Genomic DNA, 19,304 nt, shown 5'->3' with positions numbered 1-19,304 from the left:
TATTTCAAGTTATTTTTGATAGGGTAAGGCTCAACCTCTTCTGTATTACTTTACAATGGGAATAATGTGTATAATCTAAAGTGTACATCAAATCACTGGTTCTGCCTGATTGCATTGTGAAAATGAAACAGTGCACTCCGTGGAGATGTAGGGTGTTATAGACATGCTATAACATGCAACCCTTCCACTATGCCTTGTATATTTCACTTTATTCACCATATAGGTCAAATAGTCTTTTTCAATGTTGTAAAATTATATGAAAAATCCAAGTTACCAGTTACATTAAATATCTGTTATATATTTGTAGTCTGTACAGTGTGATACTAGAGAACTGGTTTAAAAGGTGAGCTCTTCAGTAAAGAATTTATGCCTTGACCCTAGGTATGACATGAAATCTTAATCTGTTTAAGGAGTTTGCTGACATGGGGAAATCTCACTCTGGGAGAGGGCAAAGTGAACCTTGTATTAGCTTTATGCCTAGTCAATTCAGAGTAATATTGTTGATGTTGCTACTGCAAGCTAAAGTTTACCTATATTGGCTCATACAGAAACTGACCAGGAGTCATTTGGCTCAGTTGGTTGGACAGTGGTTTGTGATGCAGTGTGAAGCCAACACTTGGTTCAATTTCCTCACTGGCAGTCATTACCATGAAGGACTCTCCTTCTCAACCTCTCCCCTCTATTGAAGTGTGGTGACTGTCAGGTTAAATCGCCAACAGTTATCTCTCTCTAATGAGAGAACAGATATAATAGGATCTGCTAGTCCGTTATGGTCCACTAGTTTATCTTTTTCCTTCTTATGTAGAAAGTATATTCGGTCATGCAGAAATAATGTGCAAGCTACTGATTGGATTCCAAGTGATAAGATATTCAGTATTGTTATCATTAGAGTTGTGAAGCTTGTTGAGTTATTTGTTGGAGTAAGAAGTTTTGGCATTATCAAAATTTCTGCAAGAGGTCTTACAGCATTAGGGATCCCTTAAAGCATTTATTTTAATGTAAAAACTTAACTCCCATCCTGGATCTCAAAAGAATTGGCAGCCTGTTTTTGTGGCCACATTTCCATCCTCAGTGATAGATTCTCGTCCCTGCCTTTGTACTACTCAAGTAGCCTCAAGGAATGTGTATAACTACCAAATAAGTGAAAATGAGAATTTCTGTTAATAGATTAAGTCGTAGCCCTATCGTGGGACCTGCTTCAATGGCAACTGTTAGGAAATGGCAATATTTGGTCCTATTTTTAAAATTATACATTTAAATAATTGGTACAATAATTTTTCATCTTCCATTGTCCAAAATTGGACAATCTGCATTCATTACCATTTGAAAAACGTCACCATTTTCAAAATGTTCCAACTATGGTACCTGTGATTTTGCAATGATATGGTGGATGATTCAAGCCACGATTCAGTAAGCTAATAATGCAGATAGCACTGTGTGATTGAGTGGTGTGTGTGTGTGTGTGTGTGTGTGTGTGTGTGTGTGTGTGTGTGTGTGTGTGTGTGTGTGTGTGTGTGTGTGTGTGTGTGTGTGTGTGTGTGGGGGGCGGCAGGCAGAGGGGGGTGCGCTGGTGAAGAGGGGGCCGTGGTGGCAGTGGCTGAGGGGGATTATGAAGGTGGGGTATACTGATAACAGCTTGAATCAATTTTGTTGTCGCATGAATACTGTTGACATTAAAAATGTGAACCAAGATATTCTGATATGAAGATGGTCACTGCTAACGTGTACAGTTATGTGTTGGGACCGTGTAGAAGTCCTGACTCCACAGGAATTTTGAAATTGTCTAAAAAAATCCCTGATTTAGACTTTGAATTGGAACGTTCCAAATTCCTTATCTGAACAGTTTGGCAGAAGAGAGGGATTGCAGTTTGCTTAAACTCCTTGCTGTCAATTAAACTGCCCTCCCGAAACCCCAAAGAAGTATGTGTTTTCACTTTCATTATATTATATGTGTAATGTTTTTAGACCCAAACCTCGCCCACTCCTCTCTCCAAGGACCTGGTGGTATCCCTTCAACCCCCAAACCAATCTTTCCCAACCTGCGCCCTCACCCCAACCACCACAACTTACCCATCTGTTTAGCTGCCACTGAACCCCTCACCCAAGCAGCATTTCTATTCGGTGCCCACCTGACACCCTTTCCTCCAACCCCGCTTAGCTGCCACCTGAAATCCTCATCCATGTAGCATTTCTATTCATGCCCACCTGATACCCTTTCCACCCACCAGACACCTGATTCCTTCCAGCAGCATGACATCTTAAGTCACATGGTAAAAACAAGGACTGCAGATGTTGGAAACCAGAGTCCAGATTAGAGTGGTGCTGGAAAAGTACAGCAGATCAGGCAGCATCCGAAGAGCAGGAAAATCGACGTTTTGGGCAAAAGCCTTTCATCAGGAATAGAGGCAGGGTGCCTGCAGAGTGGAGAGATAAATGAGACGGGAGTGGGGGTGGGGATGAAGGTGATAGGTCAGAGAGGAGGGTGGAGTAGAAAGGTGGAAAGGAAGATAGGCAGCTAGGACAGGTCATGAGTGCGGTGCTGAGCTGGAAGGTTGGAGGTGGGGGAAGGGGAAATGAGCAAGCTGGTGAAGTCCACATTGATGCCATGTGGTTGAAGTGTTCCGAGGCAGGAGATGAGGTGTTCTTACTCCAGGCGTCTGGTGGTGAGGGAGCAGTGGTGGAGGAGGCCCAGGACCTGCATGTCCTCGGCAGAGTGGGAGGAGGAGTTGAAATATTGGGCCACAGGACGGTGGGGTTGATTGGTGCGGGTGGCCCGGAGATGTTCCCTAAAGCATTCTGCTAGGAGGCGTCCAGTCTCCCCAATGTAGAGGAGACTGCATCAGGAGCAACGGATACAATAAATGACATTGGTGGATGTGCAGGTAAAACTTTGGGTGTGGAAGGCTCCTTTGGGGCCTTGGATGGAGGTGAGGGATGAGGTATGGGTGCAGGTTTTGCAATTCCTGTGGTGGCACGAGAGGGTGCTAGGAAGGAAGGGAGGGTGGGTTGTTGGGGGGCATGGATCTGACCAGGTAGTCACGGAGGGAACGGTCTTTGCGGAAGGCAGAAAGGCGTGGGAAGGGAAATATATCCCTGGTGGTGGGGTCTGTTTGGAGGTGGCGGAAATGTTGTCGGATGATGTGGTTTATGTGAAGGTTGGTAGGGTGGAAGGTGAGCACCGGGGGCGTCTATCCTTGTTACGGTTGGAGGGATGGGATGTGGATGAGTTGGAGGGCATCTTTAACCACATGGGAAGGGAAATTGCAGTCCTTAAAGAATTAAGCTATCTGGTGTGTTCTGTGGTGGAACTGGTCCTCCTGGGAGCAGATACGGCGGAGGTGGAGGAATTGGGAATACGGGATAGCATTTTTGCAGGAGGTAGGGTGAGAAGAGGTGTAATCCAGGTAGCTGTGGGAGTTGGTGGGTTTGTTTAAAAAAAAAAGTCCGTGTCAAGTCGGTCGTCATTAATGGAGATGGAGAGTCCAGGAAGGGGAGGGAGGTGTCAGAGATGGTCCAGGTGAATTTAAGGTCGAGGTGGAATGTGTTGGTGAAGTTGATGAATTGCTCAACCTCCTCGCGGGAGCACGAGATGGCGCCAATGCAGTCATCAATGTAGCAGAGGAAGGTGGGGAGTGGTGCCAGTGTAACTACAGAAGATGGACTGCTCTACGTAACCAACAAAGAGACCAGCATAGCTGGGGCCCATTCCGGTGCCTAAGTCACACCCCCACCTGGCTTTTGAGCCCCATCAACCATTGTAAACACTTTCATTCTCTTAAGTAGCTGGTAAAGTGACTTAAGCCATACCATAGGGCATCAAGTGTTTTTAAAGAGGGGTTATGTTTCAGCATTGATTCCTTCCACTCTTGTCTGCGTGGATTGCGAGACTTACCCACTTCAATGCAGCTGGGAAAGTTCCTGGCCTGTGCATTTGTCTGAAAGCTGCACAAAAGTAACATGAACCATGTCAACTCAGTGACTTAGAAAAGAATTATCCATTGCCAGAATGCTACTGGTTATACTTGGGAGGTTTCTGGTTTTAGTTTACTCATACGTGAGGAATAAGAGAATGATCAAGGGGAAGGTAGGGCCGATCAGGGATAGTGGAGGGAACCTGTGCATGGTATCTGAGCAGATAGGGGAAGCTCTAAATGAGTTTTATGCTTCGGTTTTCACCAAGGAAAGGGAACATTTTGTAAATGAAAACTTAGAGGAGCTGGGATACAGTCTTAACCAGATCAAGATTGATGAAGTTGATGTGCTAGAAATTTTGGAAAACATTAAGATTGATAAGTCCCCAGGGCCAGACCAGATTTATCCTCGGCTGCTCCGGGAAATGAGAAAGGAGATTGCTAAGCCGCTGGCGAGGATATTTGCTGCCTCGCTGTCCACAGGGGTTGTACTGGAGGATTGGAAGGAAGGAATGTTGTTCCTCTTTTCAAGAAGAGTAAGAGGGAAATCCCTGGCAATTACAGACCAGTCAGTCTTGCGTCTGAGGGATAGGATTTCTGACTACTTGGGAAAGCATAATCTGATTAAAGGCAGCCAGCTTGGCTTTGTGAGGGGTCCGTCGTGCCTCACAAATCCTTTTGAGTTCTTCGAGGAGTTGTCAAGACAGGTTTACGAAGGTCGAGCAGTGGATGTGTATATGGACTTCACCAAGACATTTGATAAGGTTCCCCATGGTAGACTCATTAATAAAGTCAGGAAGTGTGGGATACAGGGAGATTTGACTATCTGGATTCAGAATTGGCTGGCTGACAGAAGGCAGAGAATGATTTTAAATGGAAAGTATTCTGCCTGGAGGTCAGTCTTGAGCGAGGTCCCACTCGGCTCTGTTCTTTGTAGTTTTTATAAGTGACTTGGATGAGGAGGTTGAGGGGTGGGTTAGTAAACTTGCAGATGACACAAAGATTGGAGGTGTTGTCGATAGGATAGAGGGCTACTGCAGTCTGCAGCACGACATAGATAGGATGATGAGCTGGGCTGAGAAATGGCAGATGGAGTTCAACCTGGATAAATGCAAAGTGATGCATTTTGGAAGGTCGAACTCAAAAGCTGAATATAGGATTAAAGACAGGATTCTTGGCAGAGTGGAGGAACAGAGGGATCTGGGTACATAGTTGCCTCTCAAGTGGATAGGGTTGTTAAGAAAGCATATGGTGTTTTGGCTTTCATTAACAAGGGGATTGAGTTTAAGGACCGCAAGGTTTTGCTGCAGCTCTACAAGTCCCTGGTGAGACCACACTTGGAATATTGTGTCCAGTTCTGGTCGCCCTACTATAGGAAATATACAGAGGCTTTGGAGAGGGTGCAAAGAAGGTTTATCAGGATGCTGACTGGACTGGAGGGCTTGCCTTAAGAAGAAAGGTTGAATAAGCTCGGACTTTCTTCTCTGGGGAGGAGGAGGAGGATGAGAGGAGACCTGGTCGAGGTGTACAAAATAATGAGTGGCATAGATAGTCAATAGCCAGAGACTTTTCCCCAGGGCAGGATTGACTGGTACGAGGAGTCATAGTTTGAAGATATCAGGAGGAAGGTATAAAGGAGACATCCGAGGTAGGTTCTTTACGCAGAGAGTTGTGAATGCATGGAATGCGTTGCCAGCGGTGGTGGTGGAAACAGTCATTGGGGACATTTAAGCGACTGCTGGACATGTACATGGATAAGGGGTGCGTAGATTAAGTTACTAATTTTACATTAGGACTAAATCTCGGCACAACATCGTGGTCCAAAGTGCATGTTCTGTGCTGTACTTTTCTATGTTCTATTTTCATCGCCATTTCTAACGTAGGGCCAAGGAACAAAGGCACGCAATTAAGAGGTAACCATGGTAAAACTATGAATATCTTCATGGTAGCAATGTAAAGGTTTAACGTGTTTCTCTTGTGAAAAGCACAGGTACATAAAAGAGAGTTTCAGAAAGGCATTGAATGTAGTTTAATCCACATCTGGACAGTAGGGCTGCAATTTAGTTTTTAAATGATAGCTTTCTGTTTCCATGTAAACAGCCCTGCTTATCATAAATATCTCTGTTGAGTAAACTTACCTTTAAGTGTCAATGCTCTTTTAATCCACCACTAAATAAATAAATATTCAGTTCACTCAATTGATTTTCTTTCCATTATTGTGAAATGGGACAGGTTAACTAACTTGAACCTTTTATTCTTCAGCTAACACATCTCCACGCCCTGTCTCTGGTATGGAACGGGAGCGAAAAGTGAGCATGAGGTTACATCGTGGCGCTCCTGTTAATGTTTCGTCAACAGATTTAACCGGACGTCAAGACACATCACGAATGTCAACATCACAAGTAAGATCAGTACAAACCACTAAACTGTGCTATTACTAAATTTGATAGAAGATAAAAATTTGCCATTACGAAAGTTTTCTAAACAAAGTTTTTGACATTTCATGCAGCAAAATAAAAGCTAGAGACGAGGATCTGGTGTCAATAAATGTGCCATGGATCTTTTAGTTTGTTAATTAAAAGTCCAATGATTCACTATGTCGTCGAATCCCTAGAATGTGGGAAAAGGCCATTTTAATCTGCACCAACCCTATGAAGAGCTTCCCACCCTGTCTCCGTGACCCCAGCATTTACTGTGGCTAATCCGCCTAGCCTGTGCATTCCTGGACACTATGGGGTAATTTTTTAGCATGGCCAATCCACCTAACCTGTGCATCTTTGCACTGTGGGGAGAAACCTATGTGTGCACTGGGAGAATGGACAAACTGCTGAAATTGTACCTTGTACAACTGTACCCAGTCCCTGTGAAGCAGCAGTGCTAATCACTGAACCATCATACTGCCCGTCCTTTTAGGGAAAGAAACCTGCTGTTACTGGGTCCAATTGACCCTTGGTAGCAGTTCCACAGCTACACCATTTACTGTTAACTACCCTTGGAAATAGCTTAGAGAGTCTCTTGTTGTACAGCAGGACCGAAACTGCAGATTACTGACCTTAGTTGGTAGACTGCTTGAAATTTTGGTGTTGTGAGCTCTGAGGCAGCAATGGATAATGTGAATGCTAGCAGTTATGTGACCTCTTTAAGAAATGCTCTATCGAGGATCTCTCCTGCCATCCCACTGTTATCAGTCTGGGGCAACAGTATGATTCTGAAAAGGCAAGTAACATGGGCAAAAACAGAAATCTTGGGCTCCAGTGCAGCTTCTGGCCAAACCCCCCTTGCTCCTGACCCAAACAAACTGGCCCTGGTAGTTAGGCCCTGATGTGTTGCACCGACACCCCTCCCAGACTCTGGCAGCTAAGGATCAGTAATAAATTGCAACCTTACTGAGGTTGCCTGAATCATGTTGTTTCATTGAAATAAGGGCTTTCTGTTGCCATTATCAAGTTGACATTCTTGTGGGTAAGCTCTGGGTTAATCAGGCTATCACAGTTAATTCAATACCCACCAACTCAAGTTTTAAATTATTTGGAGGCCAGAGTATCTTCCAGTACAGTCCTTTGGATAGTGACAAGGTGGAGAAACTGGCAGAAATTAGTCATAGGTCAACAGAAAAGAGTTGTTGAAGCTCTAACCTGATAATTTAGGTACACTATTGGATCCCTGTTATGTCTGTGTTTTTATACTTGGTAACCATCAGTCATTGGCAATATTTTGTAAATAATGTTTTTAAGGATAATTCAACATCATCCATGCTAGGGTAAAATCATGTAAAACCATCACATTTTATTGAATGTTTACATTGGAAATTGTTTGTTAGGAATGGCAAAAGCTATATGGTTAGTTCCAAAAAGGGTCACGTTTTTCAATGTTAATGGTAACTGTTTAATTCTATCCAGATTTTGAAAATAAATCCAATCAAAAGTTTGACATTTTCTTTTTGAAAGAATAATTGAAATCAGGCCAAGAATGTTATAATACAATGTTATAATAATCTGTGGTTCAAACTCATTGCTCAGTAAATGCATATTGTTTTGTTTTTAAAAGTTTACTATATGGCCAGAAAATATCTTTATAGTGTACAATGGAAACCGTATCTTCATTATTTAGTTGCCAGCTTGACTGTCAATGTTAGATCAATATTTACATCATTGATGTCCTAAAATCAGTTTTATTGTCTACTATCTTTAATTATTCTTCTGACCATCATGTTTATGGATAACTTAAGACATGTTAATAATATTTTAAATGTCAAACTTAAAAGAAGCAGCGATTAGTTGTAAGTTGTGTGTAACAGCATTGTAGTTGCTCATTTTATCTTGAGGGTTTTAACCTTAAATGATTAAATACTGGAAGTAAGTTTGCTCGCTGAGCTGGAAGGTTGTTTTTAGATGTTTTATCACCGTACTAGATAACATCAGTGAACCTCTTGTGAGGCGCTGGTGGTATGTCCCCCTTATTTGTATTTAGGTTTCTTTGGGTGGCTGATGTCATTTTCGGTTCTTTTTCTCAGAGGATGTAGATGGGGTCCAAATCGATGTGTTTGTTTGTTGGTAGAGTTTCGGTTGGGATGCCGTGCTTCAAGGACTTTGGGGCCACTATGTGGATGACACCTTTGTCATCGCCAAACAAAACAAATTAAAGGAAACCTACTTAACCATCGTTAATATCCTCACTGGCATAAGATTCACAAAAGAGGAGAACAACAACAAACTGCCATTCTGAGATGTCAGAGTAATGTGATCACTCCGTGAGCAAACCAGCATCTACAGGAAAACAACACACGCAGACCAAAAACTTCACTACAGAAGCAATCATCCCAACACCCACAAACGAAGCCCCCACAAACGAAGCCACCACAAACTGCAGCACCGAAGAACTATGAAGAGCGGAAGGGAAATACCTATACAGCGTGTTCAAGAAGAATGGCTACCAAATAAACACAGTCTGTCAATTCCTCAGCAACAAACCCAAACAAGCAGGCAAAACACGTCCAGAAACCCGGGCCACTTTACATCAAAGACATCTCTGAAATGACTTCCAGACTGCTCAGAATTCTTGGCAACATAGTAGCCCACAAACCTACCAACACACTAAACAGTGGCTAATGAATTTAAAAGACCCTGTACAAACAACAAGCAAAACAAATGTCATTTACAAAATGCCTCCAGTACTGTAGTAAGCAATACATAGGACAAACAGCCACCAGGATGTATGAACATAAACTAGCCACAAAAAGATATGCCGCACTATCACTAGTATCCTTACATAAAGACAAAGAAGGATGCCACTTTGACCGGGACAACACATCCATCCTAGGACAAGCTAAGCAGAGACACGCATGAGAATTCCTTGAAGCATAGCATTCCAGCCAAAACTCTCTCAATAAACACGTCAATTTGGACCCCATCTACCACCCTCTGAGAAAAAGAGCCAGAAACGACATCACCACCCAAAGAAACCTAAACACACAAATAGAAAGCAGGATATACCACCAGTGCTTCGCCAGAGACTCACTGATGATGTTACCTAGCATAGTGACAAAATGTCTGAAAAACAAACCTTGCAGCTCCGTGAGCAAGCTTACATCAAGAACCTCAACTGAGCTCCAAATATTATCAAACATTGTATGATGAAATATGTATATATCTTTTAAATTGTGGACCTATAGTTTTTCTGAGGCCAACATTTGAACAGCCATTATCATTGCATCATGAACTGGCAATAATAATATTTTGATATTGTAGGATGACTAGAGCTATAAAAAAACAAATTGGTGAATGCCTAATTTGAGTTTTTATTTCCCATTTTTGCATCAGATTCATATTAATATATATATGTATATATGTCACTTACATAGTAGCACTTAGGAGTTTTCAAAATGTTTGAATAAGTCCCTGCATTCAATACATCTTTTATTTCTTAGCCATTCCGTGTGTTCTCGAAGTACATGATTTATCAACAACACAGATTTAAAAACTGATAGCTTTTAGCAGGCAAAATAGTACAGCACGTAGAGGCAAAGATGTGTTTTGGTGAACCATTGACATAAATTTCAACATAAAGCTATAATTGCTTACATCTTAATAAGGAAGTGGTAGGTTGATGGTTGCAGCTTAGTGGTAATAGAGTTGGCTTATTTGTGCAGAAAGTTTCTTAAATCATTCTTTCAGTTCCTTTTCTTCCAGTACACCCTGTATGACCCAGGAAGTGGTTAAGCGTACATGTCAAGGATGAGGAATGACTGTCTCAACTTGTCAAATGTGAACCTGGTGTCAAATCTTTTATTCCTTCAAAGCCCACAGTAAAAATTCCAAGTGTTTGTATGGTTTGAGAACTTAGCTGGCAATAGTATTTTTTTGTTTTATGGAACAAGAGAAGGAATGGAAACTTGGGCTACAATTGGATTCAGTAATATTCTTGAGTACAAGAATATCAGTAAGTTTTATATATTGTTAGACTGAATTGCATAATTTCCCTTTAAAGTTACTGGAAAGTTATTGCAAGAGACCATTTTAAATAATTTGTTCCTTTGATGCCTTTGGCAGAGTGCAGTGTATTAGTGTTCGAAAGCTTTCTCAAGAATGAAGAAACCATATAGATAATAGGAGTTTTATCACCAATTGCGCATCTCCTACAGCACCACACAAAAATATTCAGAGGCGGCTTGTTTTTGCAAGTTTTAGCAGAATAGAAATTGTGTACCATCTGGTTTTCCTTTACAGATATTTCTCGATGAATTACGGTGGAGATTGTGAGGATGCATTCCTGGTAATTGTAAAAGTGAGATTAAAGTCCACTGGCTCCAAAAATTAATTTAATTAAAATAATCCACACCTACTCCCTCACCATTATTAATGTGATGTATGTCACACCTTTTCTGATAATTTGAATTTTCAGATAATTGCTTATTTTGAATCCAGATAATACTGTATATATTGGAGAAGACTTGTTTATTAGAACAAACTCAGCAAAGATTAAAGTGTGAGCATTAATGCAAAGAATCCCAACAAGATTTGTATTTGGAAATAATATTTATTTTATGCTATGCCCTCTGTGCAGAACACTATATTCTAGATTTCCTCCCCTCCTAGGTGTGGATCACTGCTGTGAAGGAGTGGCCACCTCTTAAAATAGAAAAGTATGAAATAAGAGCAATCATTGACCTTTCGGCCTATCAAGCCTGCTCTATCATTCAGTAAGATCTTGGTTGATTGGATTACTCCACATTCCTGCCACCTCCAATAAGCTTTCACCCCCCTTGATTATCATGAACTTATGATCAACTGAAAAATATTCATATACTCTATACCTGCCATTATTTGAGGACGAGAGTTCCAAAGAGACAGTCTTTTGAGAGTAAATTTCTCCCCAGTTAATGTACTCAAGAACCCTCTAAAATACCCAAGACCTTTCAGTGTCTGGATTATTTTGATGAAAATAGAAAACTTGTATTGCAGCAATTTTACATCTGCTTCAGATGGGCTGATTTGGCTTGTGTTGTAACTGTAACGTGCTCTCTGTTTGTAGGCTGGTGATCTGTGCTTCAGTAACAATCGCGTTTGCTTGCAGCATTCACAATATGCAGTACTGAAACGGGTTTTGCAAATGTATATAAAGATGGCACGTGATTTTTTTTTAAAAAAGTACACTGTGTAGTTGCAGAAGGTATTAACTCGGACAGTGGCCTATCTTGTTAGCTTAGAGTAAAATGAGATTAATTTGTTTGCCAAATCAATTTGGTGTTATTTGTTCTCTGCATTTTAGAAAACATTTTTCAGGCTTATTTAAATGTCAAATAGAAATGACCATCTTTATAGATCAGTTTTGACTGTCTCCTACTCCCAACAATTTGAATTTCACTATCATGCTTTTCAGCATGTCTTGCTCATGTATTAAGCTCTGACATAGTTGAAAACTATTCATTATGATCTTTTGGCAGAACTTAAATCATTCATTTATCGAATAATACCATTACTAGGGAAATGTTCTTATAAATGTATCCATTAATAAAATCATGGTGCCTGTATGACTCAACACTTTTTATTTCCATGTAAAATTGAAGACACAACCTTTAGAATATAGTTCCTCCATTTCTAATTACAATTTATTTATTATTAATCAAATTGAGGTGTTATGATGCAACTACATTATTATGTCAGAAACTTCATTGTTAGATTTTGTGTCCAGACTATTTGTACTCTTTGTAAAGTCTTCACTGTTCAGCTCCACATGAAACTGAAGTTTCAGTCAAATAAAATTGAAATCGTTTGCAGATATTATTTAGTCGTGATTATCTATTCTGCATTTTAGAAGTTTTCTGACTCTTAAAGCTTCCTTTCCAATATTTTTTTCTCATCAATGTAAAAAATTTAAAGCATTGAGTTGATGCTGAATTTTATTAACCACCTATTCTAGGTGTCTGACCCCTGCAAGTCCTGTAGTGTACCACATCAAGTTGCTTTTAATTAGCACTTTTTATGTAGTAAAAGCTTCAAGGCGCTTGATAGCAAGAAACAGAAAGAGTTGATACCAAACCAAAGGACATTAACACAGGTGTCAAGGGTTTGGTCAAAAAGGTTGGTTTTTAAGACTGTCCTAACGTAAAACAAAATTGTAGAATTTGAGGGAAATTCCGAGCTTGGGGCCCACCCAAATGAAACCAAAGAAACACAGTACATGGACAGGATGTCAGAGAAAGAGGTGAGACCAGGGAGGGGTTTGAACACCTAGATGGGAATTTCAAGTTTGAACGAGTGGTGAACTAGGAACTAATTTAGCGAACGTAAGGGATGATGGGTGAACATGACAATACTAGTTTGAATACAGACAGCAGAGTTTTAGTGGGCTCGGTTTTGGAGCAATGACATTTGCAACCTGCACGACCAGTCTCCCAAACAGTCAAATCTTGAAGTAATAGCAGTATGGATGACACTTGCGGAGATAGATTAGCTAAGGTGGAAAAATCATTGTTAGGAATATGAAGTTCAGCTTAGTTTGTGATATCACAGTTCCATTTGATACTATCTGAGCATGAGACACTATCTAGAATGGGGCAGAGTCAATAGCTAAAGTACAATATTTGTATCGGGGTTGTAGGAATATCTTTTATCTTTGTGTTTAATTGGAGGAAATTTTTTCTCATCTGGTAGTGGATGATGGACAGACTAGTTGACAACAGGTGGAGGTTTCAAAAGAGATGGCATTGTGGTGTCAGTGTACATGTGGAATCTGATATGATTTTAACAATGCTGCCAAGAGAAATGCTTGTAGATGAATAAAAAGGAGGAAGGCAGTTATGACTTCAGTTTTTTTATGTTTATGGTTTGAGTATCAGAGCCATCTGATCTTAATTCTGCCAACCTCCTGCCTACACTGCCAGATGCAGAGGTCATTTTTCATTGTCATTTCAGTTTGTGGAGAATAAAAGGTTCTCGGCTAGTTCTGAGCACTGCAAGAAATTAATGTAGTCTTAGTGCAGTGTCAGTTCAGGGTGCTGTGATAATGTTTATTAACAGCTGATAAAATCATTTAAGAGAAGATGTATAAAATCATGCTTAACAATGTAATGGAATCTGGCATTTAACTTTTATATTCATAATAGGAATGTGGACAGCTTTTGAATATTACATGATAAGGTTTAGGAAAGAAAGAGGTGATCGGATAAGATGCCCTAGAAGTGACTTTTTTATTCAGTATATTAAAACATTGAGTTCTGAAATTTTAACCCTGTGCTCCCAACTAGAATGTTCATGCTGCTAACACTTGAGTTCACTGTTCACATGAGTTCACTGTTCACAAGAGTCCTGAGCTAGCAAATTGTTTCAGTCCTCCATAGATGACAGTTTGCACTTGCAACTTGAATACTGTTGTCCAAGTTCTTGCTGATCTATTGGTTCATTGAAGTGCAGTGGTAGAACCCGTTAACCCAATTAATTTTATTTGGTTTGCAACTTCAAACTTGCTATTATGTCCAACTTGCTAATTTAGCTGTATAGATCATTATTGGAGTTTTACAACGCACTGTTAAGAATGGTTTTTACTTGGGTAGTGGCACAGTTTACAAATGGCTGTCTTTTCCCCCACCTCAGAATAGCCTCCCTTTCGAGCATCATGGCATGTAGCTGGTCCAAACGCACTGAAGGCAGCACTGGGTGAGTTTACCTCAGTCCCACCTCATTAAAGTAGAAGAGACCGAGGTGGATTACTTTGAAGAACATTTTGTAGGGATCAGTCAGTACTGCAAGGTGCCACAAAATTTCCATTATTACTCTCACTCCATGTGCAAGATCCTTCTCATTCTTTTCATTTCAGGTAGATATTGATGTCTCAACCTTTGTATAGTGCTTTACAATTTGATTGTAAAGAACATTAGCACTTTGTCCACATTCAGCTTGTCTATAGCATTTCATCCTGTATAGTTTGTATCCTTACAAATTTCTATTTCCCATATGTGACAAAGGACAAGTGCCTGATGATACTGGAGTCTTCAGCTCCTTTTGTAGTGCATTGTATGTCAAATATTGGCTACAAATTTACAACAGCTTCAAGAATATAAACATTCAAAGCCAACTGCCTTTGCAGTTGTCAGATATTGATGAACTTCAACAAGTCATCCATTTCGCATTACTGACCCAAAATGTAAAGCAGAACATGCTACACTTTCTAAGACAAGTGCAAGAGAGGTCAATCAAACCTGACACTGATTTGTAATGTATTCTCAATTATGTGCAGTACGTGGAGATATGGATGAAATGTGACCTATTATTGAATCCAATAAGACTTTAGCTTATTCACCTGTAATAGTGTGGATACAGTATTAGATGACGCTAATGTGAATACGGGCTGAGAAATCCGTACAAATGTTTGAATATTCAGGTGAACATGCATATGTAAAATGTTGGAGTTTAGGGGAAAGGGCAAGACTCTGCTCCATCTTTTACATTTCAGGTCTGTGTTTAAGGGGAGAAATAAAAAGCCCGTTGCATGGATATTGAAAGGTAGTTCAACATTTCCATGCTAACAATGGAGAAGATCAGGTGTATCTTTGTTCTTGTATTGCCTGGTGCTTTTCTCAGTCACTTGCTGCAACTTGTTATCCTGCTTGTAATTTCTGCACCCCACATGACTGCATTCTGGCTGTTGTATTTCCTTGGAAGCTTAATTTGCATTTTTCAGTTTGAGTTAGTGTAGCCTATGTCTGCAGTTACACTTGACATTTGTAGATTTTGGCCTGGTTTCCGTTTAATCTGTTTATGAACATTTTGATGCACGGTCTTCTGCTTCAAATACTGTTGCTGCCTTGTTTGGCACTACACTTTCTGCATGGGGGTGGTGGGTAGTACTGCAGTGTTATAACTTCTTTCCTTCAAATAGGAAATTAGAAGGAGATATGTTATTTAAACTGAGATTCCCATACCACAATTTGAATTACGCTGGTTCAGTAAGTGAATAGATCCTTTAATATATTCTTTGCATGCTATTCTGATAGATCGTAGTTCATTGTCTAAAGACAGTAAACAAATTGGAAGATTAAAGGATATTAGCAGCTGGTACAGTTTGGCTTGAAACAACGTGCAAAGAAGCATTTGTGTTTGGATTGTTAATTTTTATCCAGGTTCACATATCAAGATTTTCTCTCTGCATTTGCTCAAGGAGTTGTACAACAGAAAATGCTTTTACCTTTCAACTGAGTGTTTAGCTTAGTCAGCACTGCTCCCTATCACTTTAAATAATAACGCCACGATTATCATACTAACTGTGTATTAGGAGTGTCTGTATGTCAGTTCAGATGTAAGTTGCCAATTTGCTTGAGTCTGCAAAGTAGACTCGAGTACAAGTTTGGGGTTAGGATTTTCATTGAGATGTTTGGAACTTTCAGCTAATCTTTACATTATGGTTGCCACAAATTAATGTCAGAGAAACTAGCAAATGCTGCTCAAAAAACTAAAAATTCTTTTCATCTGAGGTAAATACTGTACATCAGCATTTAAATATTTGCTGTACTTCAAGACTGAAAGATATTTCAACAGAAGCATGTTAATGGATTTACTCTGGTTGTTAGATCATGGCTTTCCAAAGTGGAGGTCAGGAACCAACAGGATTGTGACCTGAAAGTTTGGGGTTGAGAGCTCCAAGATAGCATTGAATGCTAAGGACCTCTGTCCCTTTTCACCTGCTCTCTCTGACCTTCCTAAACATCACCTTCTCTCATAGGTTATTCTGTCTCCTGGTTCTCACCAACATCTCTCGATAATATTCAAATTTTGGGATGGAGTCACTATTGGAGAGAAATTTGGGACATACTGTAACACCTAATCCGGAAGTGTTATAAATAATTAAAGTTGAGAGTAACATGAATAAATTCAACCAGTAGCCAATAAATCTTATAAAAATTTTATTTACACCTTTGGGGAATAGTTTTGATACTGTATTTAAAGATTTTGTGTTGCCAATGCCAATATTTTCTTGGGTGACATTTAATAACTGTAACCTCTAGCCATTTGAAGTTCTAAAAACAAAATTATTTGCAATTTTAAAATATCATATTTAGATTGAAATTTCAAAATCAATTTAGAGTGGGAAGTTCAGTTAAATTTGTGCTGCTCTCGATCCAGCATCTGAGTATACTTTGGTCTTCTCTGCTGTGACCAGCTTCATTGGTTCTTATTCTCCTGATAGTGTGTGTAGTGAAGTTACTGATCTTCATTTTAGTGCAATAACCTCATATTTTAGAAAGCTTCCTTTTAGAAAAAGAGAGAATTTGAAATTTAGTATTTTCTCTTCACAGTTGTTCCCTTGAGCTTTAGCTGTCAGGAAATTAATTTCTCCGAAACCAAGGTGCAGCTGCTTTGTTAATAATCCTTGAGGACATTACTTGTGTCCTTTAACCCTTCTGTGTTAAGTAAACTGTTCAGTGTGATGACCTTTTGCAGTGTAAATTCTAGCAAAGGAGTCCATCCTGCTTACACTGTTTGCTATTCACAAAACTAATAAGATAGTTAGTGATATCTCCTGGTAAATGTAAGTTTATTGGCACATATAGCTCTTGTTAAAACTTTCAGAAGTTTCTAGGGTTATCAATGTGCATTTTAACTTGAGAGTACTATTGATCCTGGAGATTGAGATGATTTCTACAGTTCAGCATATCAAATATTGGCAAACCAGGTATGCAGTGAAAAACACATTTCACTTTCACTACCAGTGGCATGACTTGACCCCTGTTTTAATAACACCTTCCAGCATACAATTTTGATGAGAGTATTTCCATTGTTTTTGTTCCAACACCTTTGTGGTTTCTGAATTTGCATGTTTTGAAAAATCACTCATTAAGTCACTGTTAATGATGTTCTTCGGACATGCAAGTTTCAGAAAACAATTCTTTGTTTTGACTGTTGCCCACTAAGAATTGGGTTAAGATGCCTCTGTTTAATTTATAAACCATGTAGCAGGTAGGAAGAAAATGATCACCCATCAGGGTCAGGATTCTCACACATCTCAGAGTTTGAAAGTTTGAGCATCTTACCCAAAGTTGTACCCAATGTCAAGTTTTCTTAATTGATTTTTAAATGCATTTTTAAAAATATAATATCCTCTGGTTTTATTTGTTTATGCCATCTAATTGATAGAAAGTATTATGCTGTTAGCTTTTTGCTTTGTATCCCACTTTATCCAGCTTTCTTGTGTATGCATTGGTATTCTGCATTTCCCTAACAGTGTATGTCAGTGGTTTAACTTTTGAAATTGAGAGGCTTCATGGTGCTGATACCAGTAAGGCACTAATTTATTTCTTGTTTGCTTCTTTGGACAGATCCCAGCCCGGGTGACTTCCAGCGGCATCCATTCCACTGTTCCTCGATGAAAATGACTCACCATGGAGGGTGGACAATGCATGGCTGATGTCCCATTCTAACCTTGAAACTTGTGACCCCCCCTCCCCACACCCCCCACAAAGTAAACCAACAAAATGAAGCTCTCGATGCCTTTAACTTAAATGCAGAAGGAAAACTTTTTTTTAAATGTTTTCTTTAAGAACACCTTCGCAAGGAGATCTTTTGCCTGACTGCAGTGTAAAATACAAGTTAAAAGATCTGTGCCAGCTGCTTCAGTAGCAAGGGCTCTAAAGACGGTTTACAGAATTGACCGCATATAGAATAGATATCGCCATCCCTTCTCCTTCCATGATTGGCATTATGTAGCCTTTTATTACTCTACTGTACAACTGTAGACCTTTACTTGGTTTAAATATTTTGTAACAGCCTGCTAAAATTGAAAGCAGAATCTATGTAGATAAGTAGAATGTTGTCCTGCTTTTATGTATGTGATGCTCTTATCGGTTTGAGAATTGAAATGGAGATTGATTGACTTGAAATCCCCTAGCAATAGGGTTGGAAATGTGAGTTTGTGAATTTAAAAGCAGCTGATTTTATTTAAAGCTTTCTCCAGTCTTTTGTATTAAACTTGAGTTTAAAAATGTTTTCTTCTTTGGTAGCACACTGTACCAATTAATGTTTTTGAATTATTATTTAGGTTGTTTGTGCACTTTTAACTTCCACATTTTATTTTTTTATCATAATAAAAACTGAACACTGGTGCCAGTAGCCGTTTTCTATCTTGTGGCAGAGGCTGCCAACATACCAGGCAGAAGCAATGACGAGTAACATGGCAGTGCCAAAGTCCAACAGAAAATGTGACCGTAAAAATCAAAATGTGGAAGAATAAAGTAAAAAGTAATGGTAAAGCTGTGTTTTGGTGACAGTTATTTTTAAAACTACCGTGTCTGAATAGTGTTAGGACCAAGTTTGCTCATGGGATTCCCCAACCTAAGGAGTTATAGCATCTCCATTAATCACTTAGTAGAAAAAGCTTTTTAAACAAAAAGCTCTGAAGGACTTGTACAGTAAAAATGTGAATTCTGCCATTAGCCTGGAGCGGCTAATGAATACATGCATTCCAATGCGCATGCTTCAAGATATACTTTATTTTAAAATGTTTACATGTGGTATTATTGAATCCAGATTGGAGGTTTTTATCGAAAGCTGACTGGAATTCAGCCAAAAATCATAACTTGGTTGCTATGTACAGCTTCCAGGTAGCACACTTGAGGGAATGGAAGAACTCAGACTTGTATATGTTTCATCAGATGCTCAGCTCATCTGTTTTTATGAATCACCCACACTTGCATTTCTCATCAGTGTCTTGGGAGGTAACATGAAAGGGCTGCTGGCTAAATGTCAGAAATGCCTTACTATTGATGCATGCGCACTGACATGTTGAACAGGAACACAGCTACACCTGGCATTACTGTATTAAGGCTCTTTCCTTCATTTCAGTAGTTATGTGAGATTAATTTTGTAAATGTTTGTGGTTAAATTATTTTTTCCCATAAGATTT

At 39.6% G+C, this 19,304-nt stretch overlaps 1 protein-coding gene across 3 annotated transcripts in view; it reads left to right on the top strand.

The window, feature by feature from the left end:
* LOC132828045 (casein kinase I) overlaps window positions 1-18,651 on the top strand; it is a 71,409-nt gene extending 52,758 nt beyond the window's left edge. Inside the window, exons 8-10 of one of the 3 annotated variants that reach the window (XM_060844971.1) lie at window positions 6,174-6,313; window positions 14,003-14,065; window positions 17,722-18,651. In XM_060844971.1, coding sequence (XP_060700954.1) covers window positions 6,174-6,313; window positions 14,003-14,035 — 173 coding nt within the window. In that variant the 3' untranslated portion in view covers window positions 14,036-14,065; window positions 17,722-18,651. Of the gene's footprint in view, window positions 1-6,173; window positions 6,314-10,636; window positions 10,695-14,002; window positions 14,066-17,721 lie in introns of all 3 variants that reach the window. The other 2 variants (XM_060844972.1, XM_060844970.1) reach the window with 2 other exon arrangements.
* The last annotated feature ends 653 nt before the right edge of the window (window positions 18,652-19,304 follow it).

The sequence above is a fragment of the Hemiscyllium ocellatum genome, chromosome 25 (genome assembly GCF_020745735.1).
Source record: "Hemiscyllium ocellatum isolate sHemOce1 chromosome 25, sHemOce1.pat.X.cur, whole genome shotgun sequence".
NCBI lineage: Eukaryota > Metazoa > Chordata > Chondrichthyes > Orectolobiformes > Hemiscylliidae > Hemiscyllium > Hemiscyllium ocellatum.
Note: the sequence above shows the minus strand (reverse complement) of the source record. Positions and strands in the feature narration are given on the sequence as shown.